Source organism: Salvelinus alpinus, chromosome 30 (assembly GCF_045679555.1).
Source record: "Salvelinus alpinus chromosome 30, SLU_Salpinus.1, whole genome shotgun sequence".
Classification (NCBI taxonomy): domain Eukaryota; kingdom Metazoa; phylum Chordata; class Actinopteri; order Salmoniformes; family Salmonidae; genus Salvelinus; species Salvelinus alpinus.
The window spans coordinates 34,923,598-34,937,492 of NC_092115.1; the positions used below are offsets into that span (position 1 = coordinate 34,923,598).

The 13,895-nt window shown below is 42.3% G+C and overlaps 1 protein-coding gene across 1 annotated transcript; it reads left to right on the forward strand.

The window, feature by feature from the left end:
• Positions 1 to 1,069: 1,069 nt before the first annotated feature.
• LOC139560095 (aquaporin FA-CHIP-like) lies at positions 1,070 to 3,866 on the forward strand. Its single transcript, XM_071376600.1, has 4 exons — positions 1,070 to 1,513; positions 2,390 to 2,551; positions 2,837 to 2,917; positions 3,209 to 3,866. The coding sequence occupies exons 1-4, from the start codon at positions 1,151 to 1,153 to the stop codon at positions 3,383 to 3,385; spliced, it is 783 nt and encodes a 260-aa protein (XP_071232701.1). The 5' UTR covers positions 1,070 to 1,150; the 3' UTR covers positions 3,386 to 3,866.
• The last annotated feature ends 10,029 nt before the right edge of the window (positions 3,867 to 13,895 follow it).

Below are 13,895 nucleotides of genomic sequence, written 5' to 3' on the forward strand. Positions count from 1 at the left end.
GGCATTAGGGATGACCAGGGATGGTCAGTTGATAAGTGCGTGAATTTGACTATTTTCCTGTCCTGCTAAGCATTCAAAATGTAACAAGTACTTTTGGGTGTCAAGGAAAAAGTCAAAAGTACCATTTTTTCTTAAAATGTAGTGAAGAAAAAGTAAAAGTAGTCAAAAATATAAATAGCAAAGTAAAGTAGAGATACCCAAATAAACTACTTAAGTAGAACTTTAAAGTATTTTTATTTAAGTACTTTACACCACTGAGCTAGATCCCGGCTAGATCCCGGCTAGATCCCGGCTAGCCGACACCCGCATAGTGGTTGTTGTGGCGGTATCTGAGGTGGAACTGCTTTAGAGCTGTCAAATCCACAAGCGGCTCCAGGCATTATGCCTAAAGCAGACATTGCCATTGGCTGCACAGAGTCACATTATGAGAAATCCCATGCAGCCTTGTTTACAACCCACTGGGCACACATTGGTTGAATCAACCTTGTTTCCACATCATTTCAATAAAATGACGTTGAACCAACGTCAGGGAAGGAGGCATGGGTAGGCCTGGGTGGACACCCCACCCACCAATTCATTTATGTCTTTATCCCCCGACCAACGTGGAATAGACATTGAGTTGACATCTTTGTCCGGTGTTAAGTACGCACACTGGAATGCGAGATCTAATCTACACCTCAACTAAATCCTCATTATTTCGTTCAATGATTATATTTACTTTTTTGTTCTGAACTTCTAACACGAGTGGGACGGGTGTTGCTTCGTGACAATGACCACACGAGCAGCCGCTCTGATTTGTCAGCTCTGAAGCAGTTACACCACTACATCCAAAAGTCCAAAGAAAAAAAAGGAGGTAAGTGCAGCAGAGGGAGGGAGGGAGGGAAATGAGAGAGGGATAGAAGGAAGAGAAACGAGAGACGGATGGGAGGAGGGGAGAGAAAAAGAGGGAGAGGGAGACTAGTAAAAGAGGGAGGGATTTCTCATTAATTCAGCAAGCCATTCCCTTTCACTTTTTTAGAACCTGCCCCCCTTTCATTATCAGCAGAGAACATATAAATGCAGCCTGTTGATGATGTTTTTGAGTTCCACTGACACACCACAATACATCCCATCTCAGAGAGGACCACCATAGGCCCAGGTTGCAGCCAAGATGAGAGAATTCAAGAGCAAGGCTTTCTGGAGGGCCGTACTGGCCGAGCTCGTGGGGATGACCATGTTCATATTCCTCAGCATCTCAGCTGCCATTGGGAACTCAAACAACACCGCTCCTGACCAGGAGGTGAAGGTTTCTCTGACTTTTGGTCTGGCCATCGCCACGCTGGCCCAGAGTTTGGGCCACATCAGTGGAGCCCACCTGAACCCAGCAGTGACACTGGGCATGCTCGCCAGCTGCCAGATCAGTGTGTTCAAGGGGGTGATGTACATTGTGGCTCAGATGCTAGGCTCTGCCTTGGCCAGTGGTATTGTCTATGGAACCCGGCCAGAGGGAAATGCTGCACTGGGGGTCAACGCTGTGAGTGGCACTTTTTGGTTCATGTTTTATATAATGCAAATGTGGATATATGTGGTTTATGTGTGTCCTTTTCAATTGAACAATTTACTGGTGTTTCAGTAGAAATGTTGGCTTTCAATTCCATTTTATGGGAAGTGTTTGATCAATTAATTTCTTGATCCATTAATATTGCATCTCATAGTCGTTGGCCAAGAGTAATGCACATGAACCAGCATGCACTGCATTGATAAAAGAGTTGACTGAACTTAGTTTAATTATTTTTAAAGGGACTCAAATGGGGTGCCATTCATGGTTGATTAGAGTGTGCTTTGATGCACCGGCTGCAAATAGTTGACAAACAGAATCATGTGATGTTTTCTATGATCACAATAACTCATACTCAGCGTAGCTGCTTCTGCTGTCCTCTAGCGAATATAGGGTGTACTGTTGCATGGTAATTACTTTCCCATGCATGCAAAACCACTCGCACACCTCCTATAGACACAAATGTATATTATATGTATTTTATTGAGCTATTCATATAGAGGATCATCATATCTACTTGCATCAAAGTAATTCAGAAGTATTTAAATCGGGTATTAGCAAAGTCTGTGAGAATATTATCAGTGATCAACATTTATTTTAATCATGCAAAATTTCAGTGAGTGAGAAAACTAAGACTTGTTCAGACTTTGCCAAATTATAGTTAGACTATAATCAGCCTGCTAGAAGTTTAAATTAAATTTTCCCTCCTCATCCTCCACTTCAATAGAGAAGCTTTTGCTTTGCTAGATATTTACAATAGGACATAACAGTTGAGAAAAACATAACGCTGATCCACACTGACAAATTGTTTTTGTTCGGCTCCCCCTTTGCCCTCCTCATTCCCTCTCGTAGCTAAATGGTGTCTCTGCCAGCCAAGGCGTTGGCATCGAGCTCCTGGCTACCTTCCAGCTGGTCCTGTGTGTCATAGCTGTCACTGATAAAAGGCGGCACGACGTCACCGGCTCTGCCCCCCTGGCCATCGGGCTCTCTGTCGCTCTGGGACACTTGGCAGCAGTAAGTAACTTTTATAGCAGTTTGTAAACAAGGTAACTCCTCTAAAACATGCATCTGATTCACAATGATAGATTTAGCAACAGTATTATTATGATGAATCACCACTGAATTAAAGCTACATTTTACTCAGTGAAAATGTTGACACCGTTTAATTTACCCCTTAAACCTTAGGCCTAACCCTACAACCATGTCAGAAACTATAATTTCCACTGATTTCACTTCAGATCTTCTCATCCCTCATATTGTCTTAATACATATCTCTGTTCTTTTTGTTGTTTTGCACAGATCAGCTACACAGGCTGCGGTATCAACCCTGCTCGATCCTTTGGACCAGCTTTGATCATGAATGATTATACAAACCACTGGGTAAATTGGAGTGGAGCGGAGAGGGTGTAGGCAGGCGTGTGTTTTCAGGTTCCTTGCGTTTACTGTGACATCAATGTCATGACCAGTAAATTCAATAAACCTCGAAAATGATTACCAAAGCTGAGCTACTTTCAATAAAGTAGTTACTGAGTGACAGCATCTCTATTGTTTCATTGTACAGTCCAAGTTCAGATAAAACTATTGAGAGCAAAGTTAAAGTTAACCCTGAAATATTTGTCTTCAATCTGTTCTTCCATTGATTAATCGATTGACTTATTTGCACCATGGCAGGTGTACTGGGTGGGGCCAATGTGCGGAGGTGTGGCAGCTGCTCTGGTCTATGACTTCCTCCTGTACCCCAAGTTTGATGACTTCCCTGAACGCATGAGGGTCCTGGTCAGTGGCCCTGTGGGCGACTATGATGTCAATGGAGAAGAGACCGCAGCAGTAGAAATGTCATCAAAGTAGTATTGTGAGAGAAACGCCATCGAGTGTATAGTACTTTAGATATCTAACTATACTCCTGGAAAGAAAACATTGACATTTCCTTCAGAATGGGAACAATTCATTTGTTATTTCAAAATACTGATCAAGAATTTGAAAGAAGAGGAGCACTTTTATTTTGTTGTGGAGTATTAGTAGGCCTGTCAAAACACTTTTTTTTACTGAACTACCAATTAGTATCCAAAATTAACTTAAGTAGCCTATTCCCTAACATTTCTAAACATGTTTCTTTATACAAGAGTTGTTGGAACATCTTGCTCTTTGTTAAAATATTTCCCCTATCAGTATTCTATATACTGTACAGAGTCATTTGTTTTTGTATATTTTCTGTATTCCTGTTTATGTATAAACATTTTATTTCTTAATGTATAAAGTATATATTTCTGTTTGCAATCTTGAATTGTCTTTTACTTTTGTAAGTAAATAAAACACCAGATGTACCCCTCCTGGCATTTTTCTCTTCATAAACTGTATCCGGTCTATATTCAAACAGTGCCCTTTTTATTTTCATTTTATCTCCATAGAACGTCAGAGCCAAGGACATTCATTTGGCAAACACATAAACAATGTAGGTGTTTCTCAGAGGGTGTGGGCCATGGAGAGATACAGATTAAGATATTTTCACTATCAAAACTTAAGACGACAGCAACACCTGTGATCAGGTTAAGAAACAGGAGCCTTATCATCATCGTCATCATCAGTCCATTTCCTTAAATCAAACTTTGTTACATGCGCTGAATACAACAGGTGTAGACCTTACCGTGAAATGCTTACTTACCAACAATGCAGTTCAAGAAAGAGATAAGAAAAAATACTAAACAAAAAAATTATAAAAAGCAACACAATAAAATAACAGTAACGCGGCTAAATCCATGGGGTACTGGTACCGAGTCAATGTGCTGCTTACCACAATATTGTGTATCAACAGATAAACCATTTTCAATCAACGTAATTAACTTTAATTTAATTTCATTCATCGAAATATTACAAAACATAATGATTGGCTTTATCATAATAAGAGAAAGGGGAAAGACATTAATTTCATAGTCAACGCACAGATCAATTGATCTGCATTTCCATTTCAATTGGCTTGCTCCTCACAACCCTCATGTCTGTTCTATGCAGCACATTTCAATTTGCAACAATACATGAAAGTTTTAGAAGAAAAACTAAACAAAAAAGACGGTGGGGCAATGGTCATGTTCCCCGGTCATACGTTGCTGACACACACCAGATCTTACAACGCCTGGACAGATATTTTACATATCAGCTAACCACATCATATTTTAATAAGTTAAGTGGTTAATAAGTCATGTGTTAATAAGTTAAGTGCGCTGCACGTGATTCCAGTTTATGGGATTAATGACTTGTAATTGAAAGGGTGGCGTGTGATGTTTGCGCCACACATTTGAAAATTGAGTGACTTTTGGGGAATTGCTGCTTCAAATTAAAAATGTTATACAATTCTAACAAGAGACATCCTCTACAATGTTTTTCATAAGATCATTTACATTGTAGAATAGCCAAGTAATTTGAAATGACATGTAATTGGTTATCTTACGGAACAATCGCTCAGGCCTCAGTACAGGAGTTCCAATATGTTGACAAGATTCAGATTTCTAATTTCCTTTAAGATGTTAGCTGTATATTAGCCCTTGATCATGACTCTGTTCCATTACATTAGAAATAAGTCATTGGATGAAGGCATCTTCTGTAAGAGAGGAGTATTAAGAGCACAGACGCTCAGTTTGAACATGAACATGGATTGATTGTGGTGCGGTTTTGGAAGCATAAGGACCTTATCTTTCATATGAAAGTGAGAAATAATTTTCAAAAAGGGTAAATTGATACAAAATCGATTCACGTTTTAGGTGGAGTACCTTACAGGTCCTGCACAGTCATCCTATTTCCCAAATAAAAAGAGCCTTTGAGTGACCAAAACATTACCCATAATATTGGTACACTATTAAAATGCTCAGAATTAAAGAAACGCTACCTTTTCTCTCATCTCTAAATATCAGGAAGCCTGAAAGAACAGGCTGGGTGGGCGAGGAGCTTATATTCATGAGCTCGCCTTGACTGACAGCTCTTTGAAACACCCTTGTTGTCGTTGCCACGCAACAAGGTAAACAATGAGCCATGTAATTGATGACAAGGTAAAATAATGTGCCACATGTCATTCCGAGACCAAATATACTGATCAAAAATATAAAACGCAACATGTAAAGTGTTGGTCCCATGTTTTGAGCTGAAGAAGATCCCAGAAATATGCACAGATTTGTTTACATCCCTGTTAGTGAGCACTTCTCCATTGCAAAGATAATCCATCCACCTGACAGGTGTGGCATATCAAGAAGGTGATTAAACAGCATGATTATTACACAGGTGCACATTGTGCTGAGGACAATAAAAGGCCACTCTAAAATGTGTAGTTTTGTCACACAACACAATGCCACAGATGTCTCAAGTTTTGAAGGAGCGTGCAATTGGCATACTGACTGCAGGAATGTCCACCAGAGCTGTTGCCAGAGAATTTAATGTTAATTTCTATACCGTAAGCCGCATCAATGTTGTTTTAGTGAAATCGGCAGTACGTACAACCGCAGACCTTGTGTAACCACGCCAGCCCAGGACCTCCACATCCGGCTTCTTCACCTACAGGATCATCTGAGACCGGACAGCTGATGAAACTGAGTATTTCTGTCTGTAATAAAGCTAATTAGGCCTATGCCCTCCCAGGCCCACCCATGGCTGTGCCGCTTCCCAGTCAAGTGAAATACATAGATTAGTGCCTAATTTATTTCAATTGACTGATTTCCTAATATAAACTGTAACTCAGTAAAATCGTAGAAGTTGTTGCATTTATATTTTTGTATACCTCGCCCCATTTTCTCTACAAAATGCTCTAATGGTCAACAGCGCTGATCATGGACTGCTGGATATCTGACAAACAGCAGCAATACACAATTGCATTTCTATTGTTTTGTAACTAATTACAGAATACAGTTTACTAACGCACTTCTTCACAATAATTAGTAAAGCCTGAGTCACCTTAGAAGCTTAGACATATGGGAATGTACATGACAACAGCATGCAATAAGTGTACTGGAAAATGTATTGGCGCCTCTGCATTAGCATTATAAATGACTGTTTAGAATTGTATTGATCCGACATGTATTTGATCATTTACAATAGGCTAACATATTGATCAGACATGTTTTTGATCATTTACAATAGGCTAACATATTGATCAACATGAACACTCATGAGAAATAATGGTGAGACATCATTTTACAGAAAAACAAATAATAGAGCCATAAGCTTAATATAGGCATCTGGCCACCCTACAGTGTGCAGAACCTCACACCCTACAGTGTGCAGAACCTCACACCCTACAGTGTGCAGAACCCCATTGATTCGTACAATTTGTAACACTCATCTCCCGCCCGAATGCTTGAAAAAACCCACACAAAAGTGAATTTCTTAGGCTTTAGGAAATGCAACCAACTACAGAGATTGATGGGGAGAGGAGCAGGGGAGGGGGGGCATGTACCCCACTTCAATCAAGAAGGCTTCAGTCACCCACCTGGCATCGGTCACCCCCAAGATTGAAGCAAAGAGACAAATCCAGCTAAGGACTCCTCCTTGTCAGGCCTCAGACAGGGCAGACAGGGGTCCTGGGATGGACAGCTTGCACAGCTTCTCCACATATGGCACTGGATCAAGGGTGACCTCGTTGAGGAGATCCAGGAGCCTGTCAACGTAGCCTGTAATGTTTTTGAAAAGGAAAATGTTTGTTAAATGGGTAGTTAATTTGATTTACTGTTCTGAGTTATGATGCTATCAAATTTGAAATATGCAATCTTTGGATAGCACTTTATGGTAACTTTTCAATGTTTGTATTTGGAATATGTGTGCCTGAAATGCTCAAATGATTTGAAACAATGACTTACAGTATGATGGGTCTGTCTTCACAGGCTTCACAGCATATCCCCCTTTACCTTGGGAAAGCTGATTTTGTGTAACAGCATTCCTGCTGCGGTGGTTGCCTGAGAAGCTGTGCAGACAGTAAATTACAAATACTAAACACAGCAACTGCTTTTGTGTCCTGGCAGTTGAGACTCAATGTAGGGAGCTTAGGGATGGATGAACAAAAACCATATAGTGACTATCCGGTGTGTTACAGAAAATATACAGTTCACAAGTCAAAACAGTTACGGCCACAGCTAGGGCTGTGACGGCCATGAAATTTTGTCAGACGGTTATTGCCAAGCAAAAGACTGCCAGTCTCACGGTAATTGGCAGTTAATTAACATAAACACATTTAGCATTTCCAGCCCTGGAGATGCTGAACGTGTTTCTGTAACACACCTGATAGTGCCTTTGGAAAATCATTATGATAAAAAAAATAAAAAAGTTGAATAAATCAATTTAAAATACACCACAATAGATCTATTTTAGGTCAGTCTATTAGAAGAACAGAATAAGAGTTGGCCTACTGTATGTTATCTGGCTATGCTCCATTCCATAGGCTGTAGGCTAGTTCATTTAGCAGACAAGATATGCTTAGGCCTTTACTTTATATTATGATTTTATAGTAAGAAGAATATAATTGAACTTAGCTGAATAAAATAGAAAGGATATTTTTCCCATTCTGGAGCAAGTGAGCATATGAAGTGGCCATTTGAAACAGATCCTATGCTCTAGATGTAGAGTTATTTGTCAACATCAGTTGTGAATGATGCAAACCTTCAAATGTCAGCGATTTAAAAACATACAGTTGTATATATAGTGTATGTGGACACCCCTTCAAATTAGTGGATTCGGATATTTCTGCCACACCCGTTGCTGACGTGTATCGAGCACACAGCCATGCGATCTCCATAGACAAACATTGGCAGTAGAATGGCCTTACCGAGGAGCCCAGTGACTTTCAATGTAGCACAGTCGTAGGATTTCTGCCCTGCTAGAGCTGCACCGGTCAACTGTAAGTGCTGTTATTGTGAAGTGGAAATGTCTAGAAGCAACAACGGTTCAGCTGTGAAGTGATAGGCCACACAAGCTCACAGAGCGGGACCGCCTGATGCTGAAGTGTGTAGTGCGTAAAAATCGCCTGTCCTCGGTTGCAACACTTACTGCTGAGTTCCACACTGCACAAGAACTGTTCGTCAGGAGTTTAATGAAATGGATTTTAACGGCCGAGCAGCCGCACACAAGCCTAAGATCACCATGCGCAATGCCAAGCGTCGGCTGGAGTGGTGTGAAGCACGCCGCCATTGGATTCTAGAGAAGTGGAAATGCGTTCTCTGGAGTGATGAATTGCCCTTCACCATCTGGCAGTCCGATGGACAAATCTGGGTTTAGCCCCTTAGTCTTGGTTTGGCACCCCCCTTGGATGCCAGGGGAATGCTACCTGCCTCAATGTTGGTTCGGGCTAGGACCCTTAGTTCCAGTGAAGGGAAATCATAACACTACAGCATACAATGACATTCTAGATGATTCAGTACATCCAACTTTGTGGCAACAGTTTGGGGAAGGCCCTTTCCTGTTTCAGCATGACAATGCCCCCGTGCACAAAGTGAGGTCCATACAGAAATGGTTTGTCGAGATCTGTCTGGAAGAACTTGACTGGCCTGCACAGAGCCCTGACCTCAACCCCATCGAACACCTTTGGGATGAATTGGAATGCCGACTGCGAGCCAGGCCTTATTGCCCAACATCAGTGCCCGACCTCACTAATGCTCTTGTGGCTAAATGGAAGCAAGTCCCCGCAGCAATGTTCCAATATCTAGTGGAAAGCCTTCCCAGAAGAGTGGAGGCTGTTATAGCAGCAAAGCGGGGACCAACTCCATATTAATGAACTCAAGCAAACAGCAAAATTAGCTTTAAAAAACGAATAAAAAAACACCTCACAGCGCCTCTCCGCTAGCTGACCTAGTTGTAATGTCTGTTACACTGAAAAACATTGTGTTTTTCCTACAGTATGTTGGTGTTCTTTTGGATATATTTCACACCTAGGGTACTTACATTTTCTCCTAATAATATTTTAGTATTTGTTTTGCATAGAATAATAATAGAATAATAGAATAATATATTTCAACACTTGTAATTATTTATTTGAACTTTCCTGGACTGAAAGGCCGAAGGTCAGCCACAAATCTGTATGGACCCAATTCAGTGTAATGTTCAGTAGAGTACCTCATAACTTTTGACCTCATATGTCCATCCTCCAGGAAACACCATCAAACAGTAGGTGGCATCAATTAACCTTTCACTTCAAGGTCATCAGAAGTACGGCACAGGTCCTTTTACTATTTGAAGAATTAGCTGCACCTCCCCTGGAGTAATTCCAAGGTGTCCACAGTAACAACATGAGGATGAGGATCAGATAATGGGACATTAAAAGGCTATACATTTCGCACCAGAAAATGAAAGATGATTCCAGCATGGAGAGGATACCCACTGGGAGAGGATACCCACTGTGGAGAGGATACCCACTGTGGAGAGGATACCCACTGGGAGAGGATACCCACTGTGGAGAGGATACCCACTGTGGAGAGGATACCCACTGGGAGAGGATACCCACTGGGAGAGGATACCCACTGGGAGAGGATACCCACTGTGGAGAGGATACCCACTGGGAGAGGATACACACTGTGGAGAGGATACCCACTGGGAGAGGATACCCACTGGGAGAGGATACCCACTGGGAGAGGATACCCACTGGGAGAGGATACCCACTGTGGAGAGGATACCCACTGTGGAGAGGATACCCACTGGGAGAGGATACCCACTGGGAGAGGATACCCACTGGGAGAGGATACCCACTGGGAGAGGATACCCACTGTGGAGAGGATACCCACTGGGAGAGGATACCCACTGGGAGAGGATACCCACTGGGAGAGGATACCCACTGGGAGAGGATACCCACTGTGGAGAGGATACCCACTGGGAGAGGATACCCACTGGGAGAGGATACCCACTGTGGAGAGGATACCCACTGGGAGAGGATACCCACTGGGAGAGGATACCCACTGTGGAGAGGATACCCACTGGGAGAGGATACCCACTGTGGAGAGGATACCCACTGGGAGAGGATACCCACTGGGAGAGGATACCCACTGTGGAGAGGAGATCCAATTGGCAAAAACTGGTTGAATTAACGTTGTTTCCACATTTCAACCCCCCCCCCCCAAAAAAAAAATGTGTGGAAGTTGAATCCATGTGGAAAATGTATTTGGATTTGCAAAAAGTCAACTTAAGGGCATTAAGGGCATTCTGTAAATTTTTTCACCAAACTATTAACCTAAATCCAATGACATGGTGTCATTTCACATTGAATTCACAATACTTGACAACTCAACCCAAATGTAAATCAAAACTTGACGTTGAACTGACGTCTTTGCCCAGTGGGTAGGGAGGTTTAATTTTTGTTTTGGGTATTTAATGGTCCCTAGCCCACACCCTGGGCCTGCGCTAATCATTGAGTAACGACCAAATTACTTTAGCTTTGCCTGTGGAGTCAATCTGAACAGATAGGAACGTTGGACTGGAAGTAAATACATCCATATCCAGCCAGTGGCCCCAGTGAATACTAACTAGTAAGTTATTCTTGGCAGAAGCCCCAATCAGAGGCAGGAAAAGCTCTGTGCTTGAATGAACATCCTCTCGTTGACTGCTCCTATTATTTTACTCTGTGTGCGGGGGATCATTAACCTCTAATGTTTTCAACCCAATTACTATTGGAGTCCCCTGGAGGATAGTAAAATGGAATAAAGTGTACAATCTAGCATGTACTGGATGTGTCTGTTTGTTCTACATCTAAATTGGAAACAAGACATCGCAGTCTGGTACGGCAACGCCACCGCCGCTGACCGAAAGGCTGTACAGAGGGTGGCACGCTCAGCCGAACGCACCATTGGGTGCACACACTGCCTGCCCTCCAGGACACCTACAACAGTAGTTGTCGCAGGAAGGCCAATAACATCATCAGTGAACTCAGCCACCCGAGCCACGACCTGTTCTCTCCGCTTTCATTACTCAGACGCGGGCATTACAGGAGCATCATGGCAAAAATTGTCAGACTGGCCAATCACTTCTACCTGCGGACCATCAGGCTGCTGAATACCCACCACCACCTGCTCCCCCTGTCCCCCTCCTGCCCCCAGTCTTCCTAGTGTTATTGTTTCATTCACTTCTCTTTTTGACCTGCACTGTTGGAGCTTAAGAATATCAGTGTACCCTGCAACTACATCTGCGACCCTGTGCATGTGACTAATAAACTAATCTAAACATGTCTCCCCCTGCAAATGATGCAGCGTCCCCCCTTTGGGCCAATTGCGAACAAGTGTGACTAACACATTTTTGTTAATACCTATATAGTGCATTCGGAAAGAATTCAGACCCTTTGACTTATTCCACATTTTGTTACGTTTACAGCCTTATTATAAAATGGATTCATTTGTTTATTTTTCTTATCAATCTACACACAATAACCCATAATGACAAAGCAAAAACAGGTTATGACATTTTAGCAAATTTGTTCAAATAAATGGAAATATCACATTTAGATATTTATTCAGACCGTTTACTCAGTACTTTGAAGAACCTTTGGCAGCAATTACAGCCTAGAGTCTTCTTGGGTATGACGCAACAAGCTTGGCACACCTGTATTTGGGGAGTTGCTCCCATTTTCTGCAGATGCTCTCAAGCTCTGTCATGTTGGATGGGAAGTGTCGCTGCACGGCTATTTTCAGGTCTCTCCAGAGATGTTTGATCGGGTTCATGTCTGGGCTCTGGCGGTGCCACTCAAGGACATTCAGAGACTTGTCCCGAAGTCACTCCAGCATTTTCTTAGCTGTGTGCTTATGGTCGTTGCCCTGTTGGAAGGTGAACCTGCACCCCAGACTGAGGTCCTGAGCAGGTTTTCATCAAGGGTCTCTGTACTTTTCTCCATTCATTTTTCCCTCGATCCTGACTAGTCTCCTAGTCCCTGCCGCTGAAAAACATCCCCACAACCTGATGCTGCCACCACCATGCTTCACCGTAGGGATGATGCCAGGTTTCCTCCAGACGTGACGTTTGGCATTCAGGCCAAAGAGTTCAATCTTTGTTTCATCAGACCAGAGAATCTTGTTTCTTATGGTCTGAGAGTCCTTTACGTGCCTTTTGTCAAACTCCAAGCGGGCTGTCATGTGCCTTTTACTGAGGAATGGCTTCCGTCTGGCCACTCTACCATAAAGGCCTGATTGGTGGAGTGCTGCAGAGATGGTTGTCCTTCTGGAAGTTTCTCCCATCTCCACAGAGGAATTCTGGAGCTCTGTCAGCGTGACCATCGTGTTCTTGGTCACCTCCCTGACCAAGGCCCAAATCTCTCCCGATTGCTCAGTTTTGTCGGGCGGACAGCTCTAGGAAGAGTCTTGGTGGTTCCAAACCTCTTCCATTTAAGAATGATGGAGGCCACTGTGTTTGTGGGGACCTTCAATGCTGCAGAAATGTTTGCATACCCTTCCCAGATTTGTGCCTCACAATCCTGTCTCAGAGAACTACGGACAATTCCTTTGACTTCATGGCTTATTTTTTTGCTGTGACATGCACTGTCAACTGTGGGACCTTATATAGACAGGTGTGTGCTTTTCCAAATCATGTCCAATCAAATTAATTTACCACAGGTGGACTCCAATCAAGTTGTAGACACAATTAAAGGATGATCAATGGAAACAGGATGCACCTGAGCTCAATTTCGAGTCTCATAGCAAAGGGTCTGAATAATTATGTATATTATGTACCAGTCAAAAGTTTGGACACACCTACTCATTCAAGGGTTTTTCTTTATTTGACCTATTTCTAGATTGTAGAATAATAGTGAACACATCAACACTATGAAATAACACACATTGAATCATGTAGTAACCAAAAAATGTTTAAACAAATCCAAAAATATTTTATATTTGAGATTCTTCAAATAGCCACCCTTTGCCTTGATGACAGCTTTGCACACTCTTGGCATTCACTCAACCAGCTTCATGAGGTAGTCACCTGGAATGTGTTTCAATTAACAGGTGTGCCTTGTTAAGCTAATTTGTGGAATTTCTTTCCTTCTTAACGCATATGAGATATCAGCATTTGAGATCAGTTATGTTGTGACAAGGTAGGGGGGTATACAGAAGATATCCCTATTTGGTAAAAGACCAAGTCCATATTAAGGCAAGAACAGCTCAAATAAGCAAAGAGAAACGACAGTCCATCATTGCTTCAAGACAAGGTCAGTCAATCTGTAAAATGTCAAGAACTTTGAAAGTTTCTTCAAGTGCAGTCGCAAAAACAATCAAGGGCTATGATGAAACTGGCTCTCATGAGGACCACCACAGGAAACGATGACCAAGAGTTACCTCTGCTGCAGAGGTTAAGTTCATTAGAGTTAACTGCACCTCAGATTGCAGCCAAAATAAATGCTTTACAGAGTTCAAGTAAC